This window comes from Pelodiscus sinensis, chromosome 5 (assembly GCF_052426305.1).
Source record: "Pelodiscus sinensis isolate ZL-2025 chromosome 5, ASM5242630v1, whole genome shotgun sequence".
NCBI lineage: Eukaryota > Metazoa > Chordata > Testudines > Trionychidae > Pelodiscus > Pelodiscus sinensis.
Genome location: NC_143056.1, coordinates 115,498,044 through 115,521,157, shown reverse-complemented (window position 1 = coordinate 115,521,157; position 23,114 = coordinate 115,498,044). Strand labels below are relative to the sequence as shown.

Below are 23,114 nucleotides of genomic sequence, written 5' to 3'. Positions count from 1 at the left end.
ATTGGCTGGTGTAAATTGAAGTACAGGCAGTCCCCGGGTTACGTACAAGATAGGGACTGTAGGTTTGTTCTTAAGTTGAATCTGTATGTAAGTCGGAACTGGCGTCCAGATTCAGCCGCTGCTGAAACTGATCAGTTTCAACAGCGGCTGAATCTGGATGCCAGTTCTGACTTACACACAGATTCAACTTAAGAACCCCCAGGCATCCCCAAGTCAGCTGCTGCTGAAACTGATCAGCGGCTGATTCCAGGAAGCCCGGGGCAGGGGCTTCCTGTAGTCAGCCACTGGTCAGTTTTAGCAGCGACTGACTTGGGGACACCTGGGGCAGAGCAGCTGGGGTGCTGCTGGGTTGGTCCAGTAGCGCCGCCGCTCCTCGGTGCTACTGGACCAACCCAGCAGCACCCAAGCTGCTCTGCCCCAGGCGTCCTGATTCAGCCGCTGCTGAAACTGACCAGCAGTGGCTGAATCAGGACGCCTGGGGCAGAGCAGCTGGGGTGCTGCCGGGTTGGTCCAGTAGCGCCCAGAGCGGTGCTACAGGACCAACCGGCAGCGCCCCAGCTGCTGTACCACAGGCGTCCGGAGCAAAGCCGCGGAGCACGGGGGCAGCGGGACAGCCCAGATGCGCCGTGGCTGTCCTGCTGCCCTCGGGCTCCGCGGCTTTGCTCTGCTTTGCTCCCCGTCTCCCTGGACTGCAGGCCAGGGAGACAGGGAGCAAAGCAGAGCAAAACCGCAGAGCACACGGGCAGCGGACAGCCCAGACGCGTCTGGGCTGTCCGCTGTCCGCGTGCTCCGCCGCTTTGCTCCCCGTCCCCCTGGTCTGCTGGAGACCAGGGAGACGGGCCCCGTTCGTAACTGCGGATCCGACATAAGTCGGATCCGCGTAACTCGGGGACTGCCTGTAGTTGTGCAGGTGTTGATTTACCTGAACTTACATTCTAGATCATGTGCTTTTTTTATCCACCCCCCTACACACAGTTGTTTACTCTCCTTTTCAGTTTTCTGATGGTCTACCCTGGGGTGCCAGTGAATGCTGTGATGCTCCCCAGGCATACCTCAAATTATGAGGCACTTCCGCATCAACCGCCTATGGTGTGAGAACGTCTTGTCTGCACCTGCTGTGACTCCACTCCCTGAAACCACCTGCCTCAGGCACCACAAACACCACCTTCCAGCCTCCCTGATGTAGTCTGTCTGCACATATTAGCAATAGGCACTGGGGTCCTCAGAGCATTCCCAATAGTGTCAAGCCCCTAACGCACTGAACACTGTCAGAATTACCAGGCCTGCTGTTCCCAAAGGAACAGCACGTACCAGCTTGTAAGATGTTGCTCCTGTTCATCACTTTGCTTAACACCATAGCTCTTAGGTATGTTACTAGGGAAAGTAAGAATAAGGTATCATCAAAGAACAGAGATTTGAGTGAGAGTGAGTAAGAAGATTGGAAACACATGGCTACATACCTGCTTCCTAGGGACTATAATTTACTAACAAGTTACCATTGTCCAAAGAAACTTATCTCACTCAAAGCTCTCTCCGGTGTTTTCAACCAGGCCTGTGTGAGACCCATCTTCAATGAAAGACACCAGGGTTTCTCCTTGATCCCCCAAACATACTAGAGCAAACCTTTAGGCTGTGTCTACACTGGGCCACTTATTCCGGAAAATCAGCCGCTTTTCCGGAATAAGTTGCGAGCTGTCTACACTGGCCCTTGAATGTCCAGAAAAGCAACGACGCTCTACTGTACAAAATCAGCCGCTATTCCGGAAAAGCTACACTGCTCCCGCTTGGGCATAAGTCCTTATTCCGGAACACTGTTCCGGAAAAGGGCCAGTGTAGACAGCCCAGTAGTCTTTTCCAGAAAAAAGCCCCGATTGCAAAAATGGCGATCGGGGCTCTTTTCCGGAAAAGCGCGTCTACATTGGCCACAGACGTTTTTCCTGAAAAAGGGCTTTTCCGGAAAAGCAGGCTACCAATGTAGACGCTCCTTTTCCGGAAAAACTGAAAACAGAATAGTATTCCGTTTTAAGCAGTTCCGGAAATTCATGCCAATGTAGAGACAGCCTTAATGTGTACGTTGAAATAGGGGGTCTCCCTTCTCTCCCTCACCCCCCACAGTTTGCTTTTCCGTAGTACTAGTCTCTCTCTGCAGCTTTTACAGTCTGTATTATCGTCCGGTTTAGCATTGCAAGAGGAGCCCCATTGTGAACCATGCCATACGTAATTTACATGTAAACAGACAGACAGACAGATTAACATTTCTTGTCTGTCAGAACCTGTTTTTCACCATTGCTGGTGACCAGTCCCTAGACAACGTGTTTAAGGCTGTCATTTTTTGTCTGTACATAACTCCTTACACAATAGCCGTACCCAAGCCCGCCGACAGAGGGGCACAGGGGACAGTTGCCCCAGGACCTGCCAATTGAAAATGTCCTGGGATTCCCAGCTGCCCCTGCTGCTACTGCGGCAGTGACAGCGGCCAGAACCCTGTGCCCTTTAAATCGCCACCGGAGCACTGGGAGGTGAACTCCGGGAGGCAGTGAAGAACTGGCAGTGGGAGGCTAGCCCCAATCCCGCCCCTTCTGCCTGAGGCCCCGCCCCTTCTGGAAGTGCAGGGCCACTGCCCCGCCTTACCCAGGGCCTGGCAATTCCGTGGGCTACCCTGACCATACACGCCTTTTGCAATGATATTGACGACCACTGTGACACTGGTTTTTGTTTGAGACCTCACATGACACTCTTTAATTGATCTAGTAGCAACCAAAATGTATGAGGTCATTCATTATGTGAACACCTGCTGTTTGTCCACAGGATCCCTGCTTCATTCAGTGAAGGCCAGTTATTCCATATTCACACTCAGTGGATGACCCCAGTCTTTATTTACTGCACTTCATCAAACTTAGCACAATAATTCATTGCCTCATGGTCCTGTCTTTGGTGCTTTCACCATAGTATCTGAGCTGCTTCACAAACACAATGTGCTGGCCCTCTGCACAGGGTTCATAAGAATGCATTTCATAATACAGCACTTTGAATCCCAAAGTGTCTTTCATGTCAAAATGCTTTACATACCCTAATGAATTGTGTCTTGCAGCCTCCCACTCAGATAGTAAGGGACGCTTATTCCCGTTATACAGATGGGAAAACTGAGGCACAGGTAGTCAGTAACTCTCCTGAGGTCATGCAGTGTGGCAATGACGGCTGGGAAAATGATACAGAAGTCCCAACTCCCAGGTCTTTGCCTAAAACTTTAACAGCTCTACCCCTATAGTTTGTCCTATATGATATTTTGTATAGTCCTTAACATATGTGTGCATGTGCTCTTTTTCTAGGTTGTCCAGGGTCTGGTAATTGGAAGATTAACTAGTCGCTTTACAGAGAGAACCCTGCTCATGCTGAGTGTCTTTGTCTTCAGTGGAGTGGGCATTGCTATGGTAAGATACTGGGTGGGGTTTTCAAAAGAATCTTAGGTCTGTCTTATCTTGATGTTATCTTTAAATTACGCCGACATAACGATATGGGTGATGTGTGCAATTTATTTCTATATTTTAGCAATATAGCTAGATCAGTCACCTTGAGCAAGAGGGGGTTGTGACCTGGGGCAGAGGACTAAGGTGCAGGAGGGGGTGGAGGGGTTTGGGCTGTGATCTAGGGCAAGAAGGAGTTGTGACCTAGGGCAGGAGACTGGGCTGCAGGAGTTTGGGTTGTGACCTGGGGCAGGGGATTGGGATGAAGGATTTGATAGGAGATATGGGGCTAGAAGGGGGGCAGAGGGTTTGGGTTGTGACCTAGGACAAGAGGAGGCTGTGACATGAGGCAAGGGTTGGGGTGCAGGATCTGGGAGGGAATATGAGGGCAAGAGGAGGCAGAGTGTTTGGATTATGTAGAGTGGGGGGCAGAGGATTGGGGTGCCAGAGGCAGGCTCTGGCCAGGAGACTTACCTGCTTGACTCCCAGCCAGCAGCCTTCTCAAGCAGAGTCCCTGCCTGCCCTGCCCCCGCACTGGCTGCTGGGGCCATGTGTTTTTTGAACAGCTATGAGCTGGAGAGGGTGCTTCGCAAGCTGCCTGTTAACAACAGGCAGCTCCCATTGGCCGGAAGATGGCCTATGGGATTGTGCTGGGGACGGGAGCAGCACACAAAGGGTCTCCTCCCTTCCCCAGGCTTACAGCTGTTCAAACAGCCCTGCAGCAACTTTTCTCAGCAGCATGCAGGGGGCAGGCCTCCTGCATGAGAAAAGGAATAAGTTGTATCATTATAAGAAACATTTACACAAGAGTTTTGTTGGCATCATGCGCCCATCCTTGCTATTTCATACAACTATGCTAGCAAAGCCCCTAGTGTAAAAACAACTGTGCTGACAAAAGAGTGTTTCCATCAGCTTAGCTAATGTCATTCAGAGAGAATACAGTACTGACAGAACTACTGTCTATACTAGCAACTGTGCCAGCACAGGCATACCAGCCAAGGCACTGTAATGTAAATAATGTAGATAAGCCCTAACTGTGCACACACTAGGGTATCTGGTATCACTCTTTTGGTAAGCAAAAACAACAACAAAAACCCACAACACACTTCTCACACACCTAATCCACATAGTTACACCAGTACAAAACCGTGTTTAGAATAAGTCTTGAGTAACATGATAATGTTAAAAATCTTATCCTCAGTTTTTGCTTGGTTATATATCTTGAACTTTTCTGAAAGTCAGTGTAAGTTACAAGAAAAAAAAGCCACACTGTGACAAAAGGTTGCTGGTGGTATTAGAAGAGGTTTTTGGATGGTTGCTTTTAACAATCAAGTTGAATGCCTTCTTGGAATGAAGCAGAGAACAATTTTTGTGCAGCTCCGTCTTGGAGGAAAAGCATAACTATCTGAATGTGGATTGTATCTTTGACAGCCACGTTGTCATAAACAGAGAGTATAAGGAACACTGTGTTGACATATTACAGCCTCCAGTAAGTCAAGCAAATGTCCAAAGAACTGCCAAGACTCCAGGGTACGTGAAGGCTTAAATGAAGGCAACAGGGAAAAATGACAGTGGATTCAGGTGTTGACCTTTAGAAATTCACTGCATGGTTTGGTCTTGAGCCCTCTAACTAGCCTTTAAATATTGTGTACATTGCAATAAAATGGCTGTGTTAAAGTGGCAAAAACTACAGGTCCTATTCACATACATGTAACCTTGTATGTGGGCACCTAGATATAAGGAGATATATTAAATCCATGCCAGAGTAAGGAATAGAACCCAGGACTCCTGATCTGCCTACTCTAGCCAGTAGGCAATGTTATGACCCCTATATACATTAGAACACAAAGTGAGGAGCCAGGGAGAGCCGGCATTTTAATCTTGGAAAGTAAACCATGGTTTCATGTGGCAAGTCACTCGATTGGTTCATGCTGACCTGTGCTTCCAAACACAGGCTGCATAAGGAGTGCAAATGCCCTTTTCCCTGCTCATCCCAGATAGAGTAGCCTGTCTCACCATCACTTCCCACCAGCCAGAGAACCGAGGATGAAAATCAGGAGCAAGGGTTCCTGCACAGGGTTGCAAACTGTGCTGCCATGAGTCCAGTGTGCCATTCATCATCATCATCATCATCATCATCATCACACAGCTGTCCTGGAACACAAGTCTAATGGATGAACTGCAATGGCATTGCCTGAGCTGCAGAATCTGAGTGAAGCCAATTACCCTCCTTCATCTTGCTGTCTCAGTAGTGATGGAGCAGATGGACTGGAACATTTTAACATTCCTGTCAGTGCACCAGGCTTTAATTACCTCAGAAGCGTGAGGAATGAGGGAAGGCAGTAATGAGAACCTCAGGAGCCAAGCAAGAACAGCATCTCCCCTGCAGACTCTTTGGTGCATTTGTTGGATTAAGTGCAATGGAAGATACTTGAAACCCATCCAAAGCAGTAGGAATGGGATGCGGGAGCTGATGTGGGCATGTTTTTTAGAAACAATAATGAGAGTGAATAAAAAGGGAGTAATTTAAAGAGCATAATTTAAAAGTTTGCTCTGCATCGATCAGATTGTTGTTGCAGGGCAGCACATATAAGTGCCCCACTTGCTGTGGATTAATGAACCACAGTTGGAAAAAATCCAGCCCAGGGAGGTTCTTACTAACTGGGGGTTGAGGGGAACTTTTCTGTGAATTCACTTCAGAGCTGGCAGTTAGGACATACCCAGGGGGCTTGGGACATCCTGACAGCATGGGCTTGAGAGACAAGGGTCAGGAATGACTTCCTATGACAACTATTCATAGGAAAATACAGCTGCAATCCTTTCCACCAAGGACGGCTTATTAAAAAGCGCTCTGTTCAAGGGGCTGCCAAGAAAACATCACTGTGTGGGGTGGCTTTTCACAGTGGAGGTCTCTAGGGGGGATGAACATTGTTGTGGCAGATTGTTATAGTGTCAGGAGGACGATGGCTGACCCCAACGCTGGGATTACAGATCAGGGTCCTACAGTGTTTCTACTTTAATTCCTTCTCCTTCCCCTCCCAAGAATGAGCATTAAAAGTAGATCAACTTAATTTGTTCCTCCTACTATGTATGTGCTATTGTTGGCCTGCCAATGGGATGCCACGTCTGCAAAACAAAACCCCAAGCCTGTCCTTAAGAGTGGAAGCAAGCAGAGAGTGCCGCTGTTTGGAAAAGAAACCTAAATGCCTCGCTGGGAGGGTTTTGGTATCTGGCACAGGAGATGATCTGTGGACTTTTCATTGCCACAGAAGGTAATTTTGCAGCCAGAGAGGACTCTAGATGTCAGGTGCCTATTACCTGGGATTTGAAATGGGGCAGGCATGAGTCGGCTGTGAGACGTGGGGACTTTGAATAGCTGGGATGGGCTGTCAGTGGTCAGAGGAGACGAGGCTTCTTATTCGCAGGTGAGGGAAGACTTAGGATCTAATGGGGCCTGGGTGGAGATGCAGAATGATTTGGCAGTCACAGTCCGAGGAGTGTTTTCCTCTAAGGAGGACGTGTTTTTGACTTGTCCTGCTCTCTCTCTCCTGGTTCCCATCCATTTGCCTTTGAGCCTGCACCCCCAGCACAACTCTCCCCATCTGAAAATAAATTCCAGCTCTGGCAGCCATGTTCGCGCTGGGGCCTATCAACTCTTATTCCTGAGGGCCACAGCAGCCAGTGCCTGAGGTGGGGGGAGATACTCTACCTAACGCTCCCTCTGCTTTTAACTGTCACTCCACACTTCGGCTGTGTGTGATGAAAGGGCCCAGCCGGTATTTATCATCTAATTTAGGGAGCCATGGTTCCATTCCATCCACTCCCTGCTGCTACCACATTGCCCAGATGGCAGACAATTCCCCTAGAGGTCAGGGGACCTAGGCACGGGAAGTAGGGATACAGAGAGAGGGTGCTGCAGCACCCCCAGGTTTTGCACCCAGCTTCTGCATACCCCGGGGGGAGTGGGGCTGCTCCTGCAACCAACCTCCTGCTGGTTTTGCCAGCCCTGATCATGGCCTCTGGTTGGCTCCTGGAGGGTCCCGCTGGCCCTACTGGCTTCACCACCTCCTCCTGGGGGTCCCACTAGCCTTGTGGGCTTTGCTGGTCTTTGGGGTCCCATTGCCCCCCCAGTGTCTCCACAGCTCACAGGCCCTGCCAGGCCCTGTGTCCAGGCCATCGGCCGAGAGGTTCCATTGCTACTGGGGCTCTGCTACTGGCCTCAGCCTAGGACTCAGCAGCTGCCCAGCTTGGGGCAAGGAGAGACTAGACAGGCCCGTACGCAGGAATTCCGGGGTGTGTGCGCACTTTTTTCGTAAATGTGGACCGCAGGGTTGTAAATGCACCTCCCGTGGTTCCCGAAGTAAGTGGGGAAATCAGCCCCAGCCTTCCCCCGGCCAGCTGCAGCATGCTTACTTGGCGGACAATGCGGGGGAGGTGCTTTTGCACCCTTTGCACCCCGCTGTGTATGGACCTGCTGGGGTTGCCTGTTTTCTCAGAGCGGATGGATTGGACACCAACACTGCAAATGACATCCAGTCGGTCCGATCCTGGTGAACTGGCAACCGGGAAGGGTGTAACTCAGCACCCGCACCCTAAAAATTGTTCTTGCACGGCTGACAGGGGAATATTAAAGCTGTGTCCTTCTTAGATCCCTGCAGGGAGGTGCTGGAAGAATTTCTAACAATGGAAACAGCATCAAGCAGCACTTTCCCTACTTCCAGCCCTATGGTGCTCTGGAAGCATTTGCTTTAGCAAAGGAGCTCTTACCATCCATCCAGGGGTTTGAATGTGCCACGCCCAGAGGCTGTATCCTGTAGTCCTTACCCAAAATTTAGCAAAGGTCCCATGGAAGTCAAGGCACCTATCTGTATTTGCCTCCAGGCAGGAATTCAATATATACATACTTTTTAACCCAGTCAGGAAAATGCTTTCAACCTCAGCATTAGCAGATCATGAGTTAGGTATGTTTCAGGGCTTGTTTTTCCTCTGTAACCAAGAGACACTGACTGGATTTTATGAAAGAAAACCCCAAGCAGAGTGAGCCAATGAGTAAAACTTCCAGCTTAACAAAGGATGTAAATGATCTCCAGAGGATAATAAAAGAAACCACACCTTGAAAGTAAACATAGCAAAAGAGACTTCAAGTACAGAATGAGGGAGGAGGGGTAATAATTTCCTTTCCGTGCTCCAAAGGAATCCATTTGTTTGACCAAGAGGCATTGTAAATGAATTCAGAGCTGGTTAAGCCCCACTGCATCAGAATTTTATTCTGTACTTTTGTTTAAGTAACAAACTGCCAAAATGACGTCTCTGCCCAGAACATGTGCAAAAAGAAAATTGTTACACTCACTAATTATGCCCATTAATGTGTCCTTATGACTGGGAGACCCGTTCCAGATTACTGAATTCAGTGAATTCATTAGGACGTATGCTGACAAACAGGATTAGTGATCCCCAAGGGTACAGCGTTACATTAGGTTCTGTGTTCATTTATTTTGACAAGCAAAGTTTTGTTTTAATTATTTATGATAATGCGTTCTTCTGCGTGCTGTAGCCTGTTTGGTGTAAGGGATGAAGTCTTAATGAGACTGCACTACAGGCCTTGGCTATTAAATTTTTCCAGCGAAGTAGAGCAGACTGCCTGGGGAAAAGAGGGATGGGGGTGGGAATTATCACGCTTTGTGAATTAGCAAAGCAAGGCTTGATGAGGTGCTACCTTATTGTATAGAGCAAAGCTACTCAATTTTGGAAGCCCTGGGGGCCACGATGATACTCACAGCACATGCTGAGGGCCGCAACTTAAGTGCGGTTGCATACATGTGCAGATATATATGCAAATTTATGCAAATAGCTTCTTTCACACTGATGGACAGGAATACAAAGCACTTCCCACAATGCCCCAGTGCTCCTGGCACCTCCTGTCTGGGGGCTAGAAACGCTGACACCCTGTACCCATCTGTTCCAGCCAGCCCACCCACTTGCGTCTTTCAATGCTCACTATTGTGGAGCATGTTCCGAATGGAGCCATGTTCAAAGGATTCCCACCCATGGGCCGTGTGTTGAGCAGCCCCGGTGTAGGTGATCATTGCTTACATATACTGACTGTTTGCAAGCACAAAAGACCTGGATGGGCTGGAGACTCTGCAAATCTGTTTTGCTGCCTCAGAACTTTGTCACCCAGCCATCAGGGTATCTATTTATGAAAACCCAGGTAGGAGTTTACCTCATCATTACTTGCCATTATCCCTCCTGTTGCCGAGGCGTTTAATAGAGGTGCCATGTTTTGTTCTGTCACTTAGGTGCTGATGACCCATGTGATCCATTACTGTATCATTGCTCTTCCCATGGTATTTTCACTCTGCACTATGGGCATCATTACGGACAGCATTCTCACCAAGGCCGTCCCTCCTTCGGACACCGGTAAGACTGGCTAAAAGACTCCGTTTCTCTTCCAGCTCAGACTCTGGGCTTGTGGCTTTTAAAGCCTGAGGTTTCAAGCTGTGGGCTGGCAGGCACATGAATACTGCTGGGTTGGTGCTGGGCTGCCAACCACGACTTGTGGGAAGAATGCCCAGTTCCCAGCACATCCCAGCGGGCATAATGTGGCTTAGAACAAAGCGTAACCTATATTAGTCCTGCCTCTCTGCCAGCCAGCGAACGCTGGTCAGAACAAGCAGGACGAGTGCTATGAGGAGGCCTGCTGTGAGCCAGCGACCAGCATCAGTTGACTGGGCCAGCAGCATAACAAGAGGCAGAATCCTGCAGCCCATACTTAGACTGAAATCCTCCTTGCTGCAGAGGATCTATACAAAGCTTTACTTATGCTTAAGGGTTAGGACAGGGGTTGGGAACCTAAGGCCTGGGAGCTGAATGCAGCCCCTGGCTTGCCTGGATCCAGCCCCCATGGCTCAGGGCTCCCCCACAGCACTGGGGACCCCGCGCTGATGCTCCAGTCTCCCTGCCACACCCCCACAGGGCTGGAGCTGACAAAATCTACTAGCTTGGGCCCCTCAGGCACGTGAGGGGAATGTGGGGAGTGTCTTCTTACTTCTGTGAGAACCCCGACTGATTTTTCTGTGGGTCAGTGGACCCAAAAAAGGTTCCCCAGCCCTGGCTTAGGAAGTGAACCACAAGGCCTTGTGTCAGCCTTTTGCACTTAGATCAATGGTCCCTCAAACTTTTTACCTCATTTCCACCCTTAGCCATGTCTGCACACCCCCTTTCTCAGAATGGGGTCATGGTTCCAGGAGGCGAGGATGCAGACAGGAATAACTGGGTCAAGGCTGGAGCCACAGCTAAGGATGGGGTCAGAAGTAGAGCCCCCTCCATGAATTAGCCTCTGCACACCCCATGTGGGCACACCCCATGGTGGTTTGGGGACCTGTGATTTAGGATCATATGATTCAGATTAATAGATGTGGCTCTCGAAAGGGCTCGCAGAAAAAGAAGAGCTACAATATAGGCCAGCTAGTGAGCCGAGGAAGAATGTCACACTTCATAGCGCCCCTGCTACGTGGCTGCAGTGTGGTTGTGCAGCTATTGTTTTACACTAAGGCACGTTTATGATAAACTTGCCATTCCCTGAGCAATCTTGTTCCAACAACTGCATGTAATTTATGTTGGAAACCAGGATGAGTAGGCACAGAATTAACAATGGACCAGCTTGTTCACTATTGGCCAAGCACTCCCTTTATGACTTTATGCTCTTAGTAGTCATTTAGGCTCTTGCTGCCTGCGCTTCCACGTGCGGCTGGGGATTTGCATGGTGAGATCCACCAGGGAAAGGGCCACATAGCTTTCCTGTCACACAGGTGCTTCCTTTTGTGCAAAAGAGGCTATGGAACACCGTGATAGAAAGGCTCAGGATTAAAACACGGCTGCATCCTCTTGTAAAAGAGAGATTCTGTTCAGGTGGAAGGACACCATAGGCATGAATCATGAAAGGAGTCATGTTTTCTGTGTATTGTAACAAAGGGAGTGTCTGGCCACTCCCCGCCCTATTGGAGAGGAAGGGGCAGAGTCCTGAAGAAGTTTGACTGACTTCATCATGTGAATGTCCATGCCTTCCTTCAGTGAAAGAGGGCTCCTAGGATACTGTGCCATTAGCCATATATGTATTATACCAGCATCAACATAACACTCTGAATCTTCCTTTCCACAGACAACTGGTGCCTGTAGGGGAGGAGGTGCAGGGTGGGGGCACCCAGAGGAACAGAGAGGAGACATAAGAAGGAGGCACCTCATTTAGCAATTAAAATGTTGGTGGGGCACAGGGGGCAGAGCACCTCCCAAGTGCTACCACGAGTCATCTAGGATTCCTTTCCAAAATGGTAGCGGAGAACTGAGAGATGCCAGCACCGCCCTGGATTTTTCCAGTCTGCCATGGACAAAACTAAGACTCCTGCCTAACAGCAAAAGACACAGCGGAAGTGCTGGTGGTCACCCACAGAGCCGGCCGCCATAATCCATACATCCCTCAGGGGAGAAGCTACAGCTATGGCTGCAGTTGGTTGCAATAATCGTGCTTAAATTGTTTAGTGATGTTTCCTTGCACGATTAAACCAGCTATTGCATTTTGCCACAGGGCTGGGGTACAATGGTGCACGTGTATTTATTATTCTGGAGTGGCCAGAAAAAGTGTTGCGCACAACAGTCAGGGGCTGCAAGCAATGTTACTGTGAGCTGTCCATAGCTCCCACCATCTCGCTCAAAATAATATTTGCTAGAAATAGGGGTCTGTTTATATGGGATGGGGCATAGTAATCTGAGTTAGTCTGTATCTGCAGTGCGGCTCTTTTAACCCTGCTCCTATGGCTCCACCTCACAAATCTCTGTGGAGTTGTCTCCTTTTGGGAGATCCAGAACTGGACCAGACAAATTCTATCTTGCATCCCCTACTCAGGCTGCCGCTTTATGGGCAGAGCCCAGTGGAAATTTAACTCAGACTTTGTACAGTTTGTCAAAGGTTGTGAAGCACTTTGGGATTTTTCTGGATGAGACTGTTCCATGTTTAGCTCGATTATTCAAGGCTGAAATCTACACTGCATACATTGTGAGCCCTCAGAGCCATTGAATCTTGGGGAGAATGTGATTTGTTTCACATGAAGCTGAGGACAGCACTGTCCAGCTCTGTGCAACTGAAAATTAGGAGTTTCAAGTCTTCAAGAAATGTTTGGGGGAGGGCAGTGGAGGAGGGGCAGTAGATGGCATTTAAACATAGAGCAAATCTGGAAATCGGCCAGACTGCTCTCAAAAGTCTTTTTGTGAGGAAAAATGGAGCATGCTCCTCTTTCAAAGTCCAGAGGCTAACTTTGGTCACAAGTGAGCACAAGTTTAGTGGCCTATTTGTAGTCCTCGTTTGCATACATTATTAGGTTCCCCCTCCCCAATTCAGTAAGATTGGCAGTCTCTTCTAAAGGACAGTGGAGAGGGTGGTACTGCAGGTTGGCACTGCAAAGGTTGTTTGGAGCCTAGAATTAGCGTGTTAGAGAGTATTGCAACTTTTTGTGTACAATTGGAAAGCTGCACTTGGACCCAGGGCTACAATGGAAGGGGATTGTAGCAGACAGTTCTTTTTTTGTGCCGGTACTGCCCGGTACGCAGTACTGGCACCTTCAGTCAGAGCTCAACAACTTTTCCCCTAGAGTACTGGCACCTTTTTTTTAACAAAAAAAGTAAACTGGTAGCAGGTCAGCTTTGAGGTGCATTGGTGGAGTCGTGTTTGGGCTCAAAACTAGATTAGCAGAGGGGTGCTGCTGCAGGTTAAAATTTCAGTTCTTCAGTGAAAGCACAGGAGGTTGGGATAAAACTTGTACATCCTAATACTAAAGCCAAGTGCTGTGAGTCATTCACTTTCTCAAGCAGGGTATTGTTTTTAGAACTTTACTTCAAGGCAGAGGCAACACTGAAATCCGGAGTGTCAGACCTAGAAAAGCAGTTTCAGTGTGTAAGCTCCTTCTTTGGAGCACCTGTCTAATGTCATGTGGGTGTCTTCCAGAGAAATGCTACTAAAATGGGTGGCATCATACAGTAGCTAGTCCCCCTCCCTTCACCCCCTATTCCAGATACAATTAGGCTACGTCTAGACTGGCATGCTTTTCCACAAATGCTTTTGACAGAAAAGTTTTCCATTAAAAGCATTTGCGGAAAAGAGCGTCTAGATTGGCATGGACGCTTTTCCGCAAAGGCACTTTTTGCAGAAAAGCGTCCGTGCCAATCTAGACGCGGTTTTGCGCAAGAAAGCCCCGATTGCCATTTTCGCGATCAGAGCTTTTTTGCGCAAAACAATGCCGCGTTGTCTACACTGGCCCTCTTGCGCAAAAGCATTTCCGCAAGAGGGCTTTTGCCTGAACGGGCGCAGCATAGCATTTTCGCAAGAAGCATTGATTTCAGACAGTAGGAAGTCAGTGTTCTTGCAGAAATTCAAGTGGCCAGTGTAGACAGCTGGCAAGTTTTTCCAAAAAAGCACCTGCTTTTGCGGAAAAACTTTCCAGTCTAGACGCAGCCCTAATGTCCCAACTGTACAAGTGTAAAATTTACACTAGAAATGAGTCATTTCTGGGTGCATTTTCAAATACATCTGTGCCATTTTGATAGCTCATCAGCTTGATGTGATATTGTGACATTACAGCTTTTCACATCAAAAGAAGAGGAAATTGAGTTAGCCCTGAAGACTTTCAGTTCAAAACTGTTCAATTCACCAGTTCTCCTTGAGGAATTCCCTTTGGAACTGCGTCCGTCTTGAGCCTCACTGAAGGAATCTTCTAAAGAACTTTTCAATGTCCCTATCCAATGTCATCTGAAGTCAGTTGTAGTCTTTCCATTGATCTTAATCAGCACTGCGGAGGCTTTTATGACAAAAGGAATAGCTCCAGTGCTGAGTTCGCCTCTTATCAAACAGCTGGAAGGTTGGAGAGAGGTTAGTGGAAACCAGTTACTCAGTGAAATTTTTCTTTTCCACTGTCACCGAACATCAAAGCATCCCTGCCCTTCCCAGCTCACTCTGATTGCTCCATCAAATCATACTTCCCCAAAGCCCATTTGGAGGCTGCTGTGTATGCCACTCATTTCTTTACCAGTTACTGCTACTTTCTGTGGAAAATAGCAGGCTGGAAATGGTTTCATTCATTCTCCTATGTGGGTTTTTTTCTTCAAAGGCAGGAAGGGATCTTGCAGCATGCTGGAGTGCCACGTGAGAGCTGGTGGGAGTACCGGCTAGCCCCGACTGTGACTTGTGTCAGCATTAAAATGCCTGGCAGGACTCAATATTTCTTCCTAGAAGGGAGACGTTGATTCTGTGCACAGGTCCAGTTTAGGAGGCTCACTGTAGTATGGATCCACAGGTGTAGTCAGAAGTAAAGCTCACCATGGAGTTTAAACAAATTGATCCTTAAATCCAAGGCCAGTGTCCAGCCAACTTTTGGCAGCCAACTTGTACTGCTGCACAATCCTGGGGCAGTCCTGCTCTTGTGGTAAGCAGGGGAGTCCTGGTTAATCTTTCCTAGCCCTGTCTGGCTCCCCTCCTGCTAGGGAGCCTATCTACTCTCTGTTAATGATCAGCCTTCTTTCTCCATTAGACTCAGATATCACACTGCTGGCCCAAAATGTGCCATTGCCTGACTCATCCCGATTTGTTCAGCTAGGCTGCACTGTGGTGTGATGCCATATCTAGGGCATTCCCATAACCGTAGCATTGTAGCAGGACATAAAGCAAAATGGAGGCCGGGTGGGGTAGCCCAGTGCCGCACAAAAGGTGCATTAGGTCAAGTAAAAGAGGAAGTGAGAGATCACTGGCCCCAACACCCTTCCCTGACACTTGCGGCATCTGGCCAGAACCCTGATTTTTACTGAAGAAGAGAGATTGGGAAGACTGTGGCTAGGCAGATGGCTGAATCAGCAATTGCAGGCAAAGCAGGTCACTGAGTGGGACAAGGAATGATGGCTATTGGGAGGGGATAGGAAAAGAAAACGAGCGTGGGCCACTTGTGGTGAAGGGAGAGGAGGAAAAAGTAGGGAAGATGCAAATGCTTTGGTGGAAGGGGAGGTGTAGGGAAGCCAGAATAAAAGGATAAAAAAAATGGCTGCTTCTACATTGGATTGAGCCAGACAGAGCATTGCAGATGGTTTTGCTAATGTACTAATCCTCAGACACTTATTAATCAGTTAACATTGTGAGACCAGAACCTGCAAATACAGTGGGCCTCACTCAGCCCCACCGCACGGACTCAGTGATTCTTTATATAGTCCCATTCCATGCTGCAAAATTCAGATTCCAAACAACCCAAAGATCAGGGGTGGTTAGTACCAGCCTCTGTATCTGGTTCTTTAGGAAAAGAGACTTATTTTTCAGCAAAACAAGACTTTCTGAGGTGCAGACCTGGAGTCTGAGGCTGTGTAAAGGATGGCGATCTGGTAAAAATGCACACACACAACCCACGCGCACACTCCAAAGTACCAGCTCAACGGTGGGGAGCCAGTGTGACAGCTGTCTATGGCAATTAAGTTCAGTTCAAATGTCTGAAGGGGGAAAAATTGTAGAACCTGCCCAGAAAGCTTGGTGGCTGTGTGATTGCTCCTGCTGAGGCGAGGTTTGGTTTGATCCACCCACCTCACTGATGGGAAGCAGCGCCCAGAAGGCCTTACAGAAGGATTTTTCAAAGACACACATGTACTCCTGCCTATTGGCTCTCTTCTCAAACTAGCATTCTGAACCAAAGTACAGCAAGCTCCGATCTATGTTACACTGTGAACTGGTCAGGTTCCCTCTAATTCACACTCTCATAAAGATTTATGGACTCAGTTCTGTTCCAGCTACATGATCTCCTACCTCTTTATAACTTGTAGAGTCAAGTAGTGCACATATGCTCACATGTTGATTTAGCTAGGCAGGGCCTCCATGCACAATACCACACCTGAAAGCAGGATATTTATGTACGTTCCAAAAGCCTACTCCCAGAGTTTTTTCTCATCTGTGCAAGCAGCAATCAGTCATACCAATATTCCAAATAGTCCAACACCCACTCCCTTTGTGACCAGAGTCTAAGCTGAGTTCATAGCAGGTGGCTTCTGAGATATCTCCCTTCCCCTTCCCTGGAGTCCTGTTCCAAGGGGTTTCATTTTGGTAGCATACTAGTTTTTCCTATCTGAATAGCGGAATAACGTGCCTGCATCATATCACATATGCTATAATATTCCCTGTCCATTCATCTGCATGCATACATGCACATGGCCCTGCTTTCTCATGGCCAGTGGCTCCTGCTTGCTTTACACTGCCAGTGTGGTACAGGAACCTGGGGGCGCCATCTTTATTTGTGAGGAGGCCTTTCTAGGGCATCAGCTTTTAAACAGACTAGAGCCCAGCCTTTCAGAGCCAAGTTGCTTTACTGCAAATCCGTAACATCCTGTATCCTTAGCATAAGGCCAAATTGTTGTTTTTGCACTGGTAGCTACCTCACTTAATTATTGGCCGGGATAAGTCTGCTCTTTCAAGAACCAGAATACTCAAGTGTAAATTACCTCACCCTTCGTGACATACATTTTTCCAGTGATAAGCCTAACTCAGAAGACTGCTTCCAAAATCAGAGCCTCTCCCCCAGGATTGGGCCCTGAATTCTTCCTTGAAGAAGGATGCAGAATCTGATTGTCCTTTAGTACAGTATTCCTGTTGTGTAAATGTTGCAGTGGAGAACTGCGATGGTGCATGATGGAAGTTAGACCCTGTGTCTCCAGAAACATGTATGTAAGCTATATCTGTTCAACAGACTGTCGCTGAAGCATTGCAATTGGAATTAATCTGTAGCTTATATGTGCTCACTTCTTCTCTCCCCTCTTCTGTAGGTGCCATGCTTGGGATATGTGCATCCGTTCCCCCCCTGACACGGACACTGGGCCCAACAATAGGTGGAGTTTTGTATAAGGTGTTTGGAGTCCCAGCCTTCGGGTACTTGCAGCTGGTTATCAACATAGCTCTGTTTTTATATATTTTAAAGAATAAAATACCTCTGAAAGAGGAGAAAGTTCAATAACCCAGATGTCATGTAAATCTACTTTATCCACAAAAACTAAAGTGTGCCATCAGGACTTTTGACTCCATCACCCCAGCTTGGAAATAAAAGTATCCTTAAGCCAGCTCTTTGCACGTCTGCCGTGTGTTTGGTAACTTTTGCTATTGGCACAGTTTACAAAGCCATGGTCTATAATGGTATTCCTCACACAGCTGATCTTTTACAGACATGCCAGCTCTTCAGGGCTCCACACCAGAGTCTGCTCTACAATTAGAAGTAGGACCAGATCCTCCAGGGAATCAGCACAATTCCATTGAAAGCAATGAACTCAACAAGGAAGTAGTGTGGAAGCACAGACTACCCACAGGGAGGCCCTAATCCCTCTGAGCAATACTACAGTATCAAGTGCTAATAGTTACAGAAGTTCCAGTGACTCCATTCCAGACACCCCTGCTTACAGGTGTGGGTCTATAATCTCTCACACTGTAGAATGGAAGAAAAGGCATGTCTTCCAATTTTTTCAGACATGGGGGCTCTAAATGCACCTACCTAAATCCATATTTAGGCCAGGCTTTAGCCCCACCTCAGAGAACACAAAAAGGAAACTTTCAGGCTGCAGGACAGGTAACTGAAAAACCTTTGGGTTCAGGAAACCATGGAAACCAAGTACTGTATCCTTCAGCAGTAGGGCACAAATCCCTCACTGCAGAGGGGTTCCTTCCCACGAGCCATACACTTTGGCTACGTGTACACTTGCATGATTTTGCACAAGAACTCTTTTGCGGAAGAGTTCTTGTGCAAAAACTCTTCCAGAAGAGAACGCCTACACTGGCATGTGCCTTTGTGCAAGAGATGTGCTTTTGCACAAGAGCATCCATGCCAGTGTAGACGCTTTCTTGAGCAAGAAATCTCCGATGGCCATTTTAACCATAGGGCTTTCTTGCGCAAGAAATTCATGTTGCCTGTCTACACTGGCCTCTTGAGCAAGAACAGTTGCGCAAGAGGGCTTATTCCTGAGCGGGAGCATCATAGTTCTTGCGCAAGAAGCACTGATTTCATACATTAGAACGTCAGTGTTCTTGCACAAGAACTCGCGGCCAGTATAGACAGGCAGCAAGTTTTGGCACAAAAGCGACTGCTTTTGCAGAAGATCACGCCAATGTAGACACAGCCATAAGGACTAAGAATCAAGACTCTCTTCAAGCAACAGGTTGCTTTTTTCCAGTGGATGAAGTAGGTTTCAGCTAATAGTCCATAATTTATAAAGCTTCATGGAGTAATGTATAGCCCTAGCATTTCCCAGGTGTTCTTGGGTGAGCAAGCACTTCCCTTTTGAGCCACACCCTCCATTACCTCCTTTTTAGAGTTATGCTTTAATCAGCCCCTAATTAAGCCTCCTAAATGCTGCTCACATTATAATCTCTGTAGTTTATACCAGTGCTCTACTTTCCCTTCATTGACAGTCTATAGAAGGCAGTGGGAGCTTTACCTGATTAAGGAGTTCTGTTTCAGACCATTAGCATGGAACATTACACAGGAAAAATCTTGCATTCAACTCTGTGTTGAAACCAAATGCATGTTTCCTTGCACTTCTCCTTTCAAGCTGCACAGAAGGGATAGCTTTGAATGTTGCAGAATTATTCTCAAGGAAGTGTAGAGTATTACTGACAGGTATAAGTCTCATAAGACCTAGTTTCTGTAAGCATAGTACCAAGGAGTTCAGCTATTTCTCCTACCTCTTGGCATTGCAAGTGTCTCTCTGGTTATGCTGAAAATCCCTTGAAAACGGCCTCTCCCATTCAGCCTGGCTGATCCTGGCCGGGACTAGAAACTGCAAAGATGCATGGAGATGTGAAATAACAAGGAACTTGTACAGCTCTTTCCACACCTCTGATTGTTTAGGTTGGTCTTTATTTTATCCTGAACCAGTTCAGTCATTCCTCTTCTTCCAGACTAAGTAAGCAGCTAACTACAGGGAAGGAGGATTGGTGGAAGCATGAGGAGGCAGATTTTTCTGTATCTTAAGGGGTTCTTGTACCTTTCTCAGGGTATGTCTAGGCTGTGTGGTTTTTCCAGGATTCCAGAAGTATCCCAGAAAAACACTGCCGTGTCCAGGGAATACATTTGCTCTTCCACTATTTTTTGCAGAAAAGGAAATGTGCTCTTTTGGGGAGCCCTGTATATCGCGTTCTACAAGGGATAAGGGCTCCTCTGAAAGAGGAGGCTTTTCCGCTATGTGGCCCCTTCCACACGGGGCTAAATGGCAGAAAGCCTCTTCCAGAAAAGCAATCGGAAAAAGATACGCAAATTGTGGAGTACAATTTGCGTAACTTTTCCCGAAAAAAGGCTATAGTGTAGGCCTAGCCTCAGACACAACTAATCCTGACTTGAATTGTAGGGGGACTAGTGGTCTGATCCAGTAGGGCAATTCCTAGTTTTGATACAACTGATTTTCTGCTTGGGGACCAATGGTAGCTTGCTATTTCCTACAGCAGGGCTACTCAACACGTGGCCTGTGGGTTTGAGTTTATGCGGGGCTCAACACACGGCCCACGGGTGGGAGCCAAAACAAAAAAATAGTAAATATAATGATCTTCTGTTGATGTGTTTTAGTAGTTAAATTCCTGGACTGTCATTGCTCATTACACGTGCTGTCATATGGGTGGAAATCAGGTAAATATTGCATTTTATTAGTATCAGCAGAACTGACTTAAATGGGGCCTGTGTGTTATGTAGTCTTGCCTTTATCTTTGTATTCATGCCTGTCAGTGTGAAAGTTATTTGCATATATATGTGACCACACTTAAGCTGTGGCCCTCTGGCATGTGCTGTGAGTATCAATGCAGCCCCTGGGGCTTCCAAAGTTGATATGCCTGCAGGACAGGGCTACTCAACTTTCAAAGCACATTAGGATTTTATATAAACCAAAATGTTTGGATAGATTAGTGGATCCCTATTTCCAGGTGGTATTTAAGAACAATTATTCTGCAACTGGCACCAATAAACATACTGCACCACAGTGTATAGTAATAAAATGTGAACATTTCAAGTAATTTATTTGGAATGGACACATTAATGCAAAAAGCAATATTAAGACAGATAACTGCTTAAAGACATTCATCAAAATAAATACAAATATAGATACCACAAATAATTTAAAATGGGTTTGTTTTGCACCAATGGGTGCTGAATATTCTTTGCATCTCATAAATAGAAGAGTAGTTTGCAAAGCTGTGCCACTTAAAAACCATTTGGAAGCTTCACCAGAAGTCCTTTTAAAAAAAGAGTCTTTGGTTTTTAAAATGCATCTCAGGCGAAGCTCAGGGCTCTGTGCTCAGCAGCCTCAGAAGTTGGAGGAAATCCAACTGTTCCCAGACACCTTTTTTGCTTTCCTTCATTGGTACCCTGTCCCATTTCAGTCCAAGACACTCGATCTGGTTTCTCATCCTGTGGTGCATTCTAAAAAGAGCAACAGAAAGTAAGTCAGAAGCGCAGCAAATAGAGCACTATTCCTCTGGGGTAAGAACCTAAGGGAATTTGCGCTCATATTTAAAAATCTCAGCCTATATACAGAGTTCCTGAAAGAAGTCCCCATTAAGTGTCTATCCACAACTCAATGGCATAACTATTAAACGGCTCTTGCTAGTTAGTGACCATACACAGTATTGCCCAGAGGTCTGGAAAAGGCAACACTCACAAAAAGGCAATAAGCACTCAGCTTCCAAAATGGAGAACCAAGCCTACAACTCTTCAGCGTTCTCTGCTGGCTGAAGTGGTTTAAAGGAGCACACAATTAGCCTTTAGACTGGTACCAGTATTGCTTTCCAGTCAAAAGCTGCAGCTCCATGCCTGCTGCTTGAATTGGGTGGGGTGGGAGAGGAGAGCAAGGGGTGCTAGATGGAAGAGACACACCATTAACACAACATAGTCTACCCAGACAGAAGCGAGGTAGACTCTTAAGGCATAGAAAGGCCCAGGCCCCCTCCCAAACCCCTCTCCAATTCAAGCACTTAAAACCCAAGTCTGATGCTGCCATTGCCTCAAGCAACACATGGCAAGGTAAGGGTCTTCTCAGGGAGCATATGCCAGCATCAGCCTCTCAGAAGGATGTCCCCAGCAATGTTCCCTCTAATCTTTTCTATTCACGTGCAGAATAAAATTTTATGTGTGCACTGAGGCATGTGCAAATGTGCACCACCAGTACGAACAAAAACCTAGCTGTGAGCCCTCTGCTAATCAGCTGGGCAGCATCTGAACCTCTCTGGAGCAGCAGCACAGGCTCACAGCTTACAGGGAACCCGGGTCCCCAGCCCATGTGAGAGACCAGAAGGGGGGTGAGGAGCAAAAGCACTTCTCCCATCCTCATTACCGCTTCCTTTCCCCTCTTAAAGAGGCAGCGATTTGCCCCCTGGTGAAAAATAACTTACAATGTCTTACAGGAACTGTGCTATTGCAACCAGCTCTTTCAATCGCCAGGGAGCTGGCTTTCGCCGCCGGGGCTGTGCACCTACCAGGCCAGTTGCTAGCAAGTCACTTTTGAGGCCAGGCTGGCAGACGCTCAAGTGGCTTTGAAACGGCCCCTAGGGATTTCCCGAAGAAGCCAGCGAGCTTCCGGAAGCCCATTCAATGGCCCTGCCCAGCAGGGGCCACTATGGAGCCCAGGCCCGGAAGGCTCCGCAGCGCTGGCCAGAGCCCGGGCACCCTCGTGCTCGCAGCCAGGCTGGGCGGGGAAGGGAGCCCGCACAAGGCGGGTCTAGACGCCTCAGGCCGGGTCCCAGGCGGGCGAGCCACGCGCCCCGGGCTCTGTCCGAAGCCCGCCGGGAGCGAAAGGCCTCCCCGCCCAGCCAAGCAGACGCTGCAGCCTCGGCGCCTGGCGGAGCCGGCTCCCCCCTAGCGGCGCGGGCTCCCGGCCCAGCCAAGGCGAGTCTCTCGCACCGTCCCCCGCCCAGCTCCTACCTCCTCCTGCCAGCGCCAGTCCCGGGGGGGGGCGGCTCAGGGCGCCCGGGCCAGTCGCCGCTCCTGGCCGCCCGCCGCCTGCTCCAGCTCCTGGCGGCTCTTGAAGTCCTGGATGGCGCGCTTGTTCTGGAAGTCGATGAGCGCCATGGTGATGGAGGCGTTCCAGCAGCTCTGGCCCGGGCAGCGAAAGTCGATCTCCTTGTGGTCCGTGGTGACGATGGTGAAGTAGATGTACTTGCCCGTGCGCTCCACGCAGTCCACCTTGAGGATGGAGTGGAAGCCCAGCTCCTTGCCCCGGGCGCGCTTGTGCCCGTCCGGGAAGAGGCTCAGGCTGTCCTTGGTCAGCACCACCAGCTTCTTCTTCCAGAGCTGGAAGAGGCTGTCGCTGCGCTTCTCCAGCTCGCCCTCCCGGATCACCTCGGCCGGCATCTTCATGGCACAGCTGGCTGGGACGGGACCAGACGGGCGCGTTGCGAGCCGGAGTCCTCTGGCGCTGCAATGAGCGAAGGGCGCTGGGATGGGAACAATTTATTGCGGTGAGTCAGCGCCTCGCTTTTCCGGTGCCACTCCCTGGCCCCCGGCCCGGCCCGCTCCCCCTTCCTCGCCGAGCCCTGCCCGAGCAGCCGGCGTCTCCTCCCCCGCAGGCCCCGCCTGTGCACCGCCCCCCCGGATCCCAGCTGCCTGCATCCCC

General features: G+C 48.5%; 2 protein-coding genes across 4 annotated transcripts in view; one reads left to right on the top strand and one right to left on the bottom strand.

The window, feature by feature from the left end:
- SLC67A1 (solute carrier family 67 member 1) overlaps positions 1 to 17,591 on the top strand; it is a 158,591-nt gene extending 141,000 nt beyond the window's left edge. For all 3 annotated transcript variants that reach the window (XM_014579428.4, XM_014579427.4, XM_006134904.5), the window contains exons 9-11: positions 3,330 to 3,431; positions 9,764 to 9,884; positions 17,301 to 17,591. In XM_014579428.4, coding sequence (XP_014434914.3) covers positions 3,330 to 3,431; positions 9,764 to 9,884; positions 17,301 to 17,488 — 411 coding nt within the window. In that variant the 3' untranslated portion in view covers positions 17,489 to 17,591. The remainder of the gene's footprint in view (positions 1 to 3,329; positions 3,432 to 9,763; positions 9,885 to 17,300) is intronic.
- Positions 17,592 to 20,489: 2,898 nt separating this feature from the next.
- On the bottom strand, positions 20,490 to 23,028 carry PHLDA2 (pleckstrin homology like domain family A member 2). The gene is made up of 2 exons (XM_075928133.2): positions 22,424 to 23,028; positions 20,490 to 20,926 (listed from the first exon to the last, which is right to left on the bottom strand). The coding sequence occupies exon 1, from the start codon at positions 22,856 to 22,858 to the stop codon at positions 22,460 to 22,462; it is 399 nt and encodes a 132-aa protein (XP_075784248.1). The 5' UTR covers positions 22,859 to 23,028; the 3' UTR covers positions 20,490 to 20,926; positions 22,424 to 22,459.
- Positions 23,029 to 23,114: the final 86 nt, after the last annotated feature.

Excerpts from the sequence above, each read along its gene's own strand:
- PHLDA2 (XM_075928133.2), bottom strand. The coding sequence starts at position 22,858 with ATGAAGATGCCGGCCGAGGTGATCCGGGAGGGCGAGCTGGAGAAGCGC.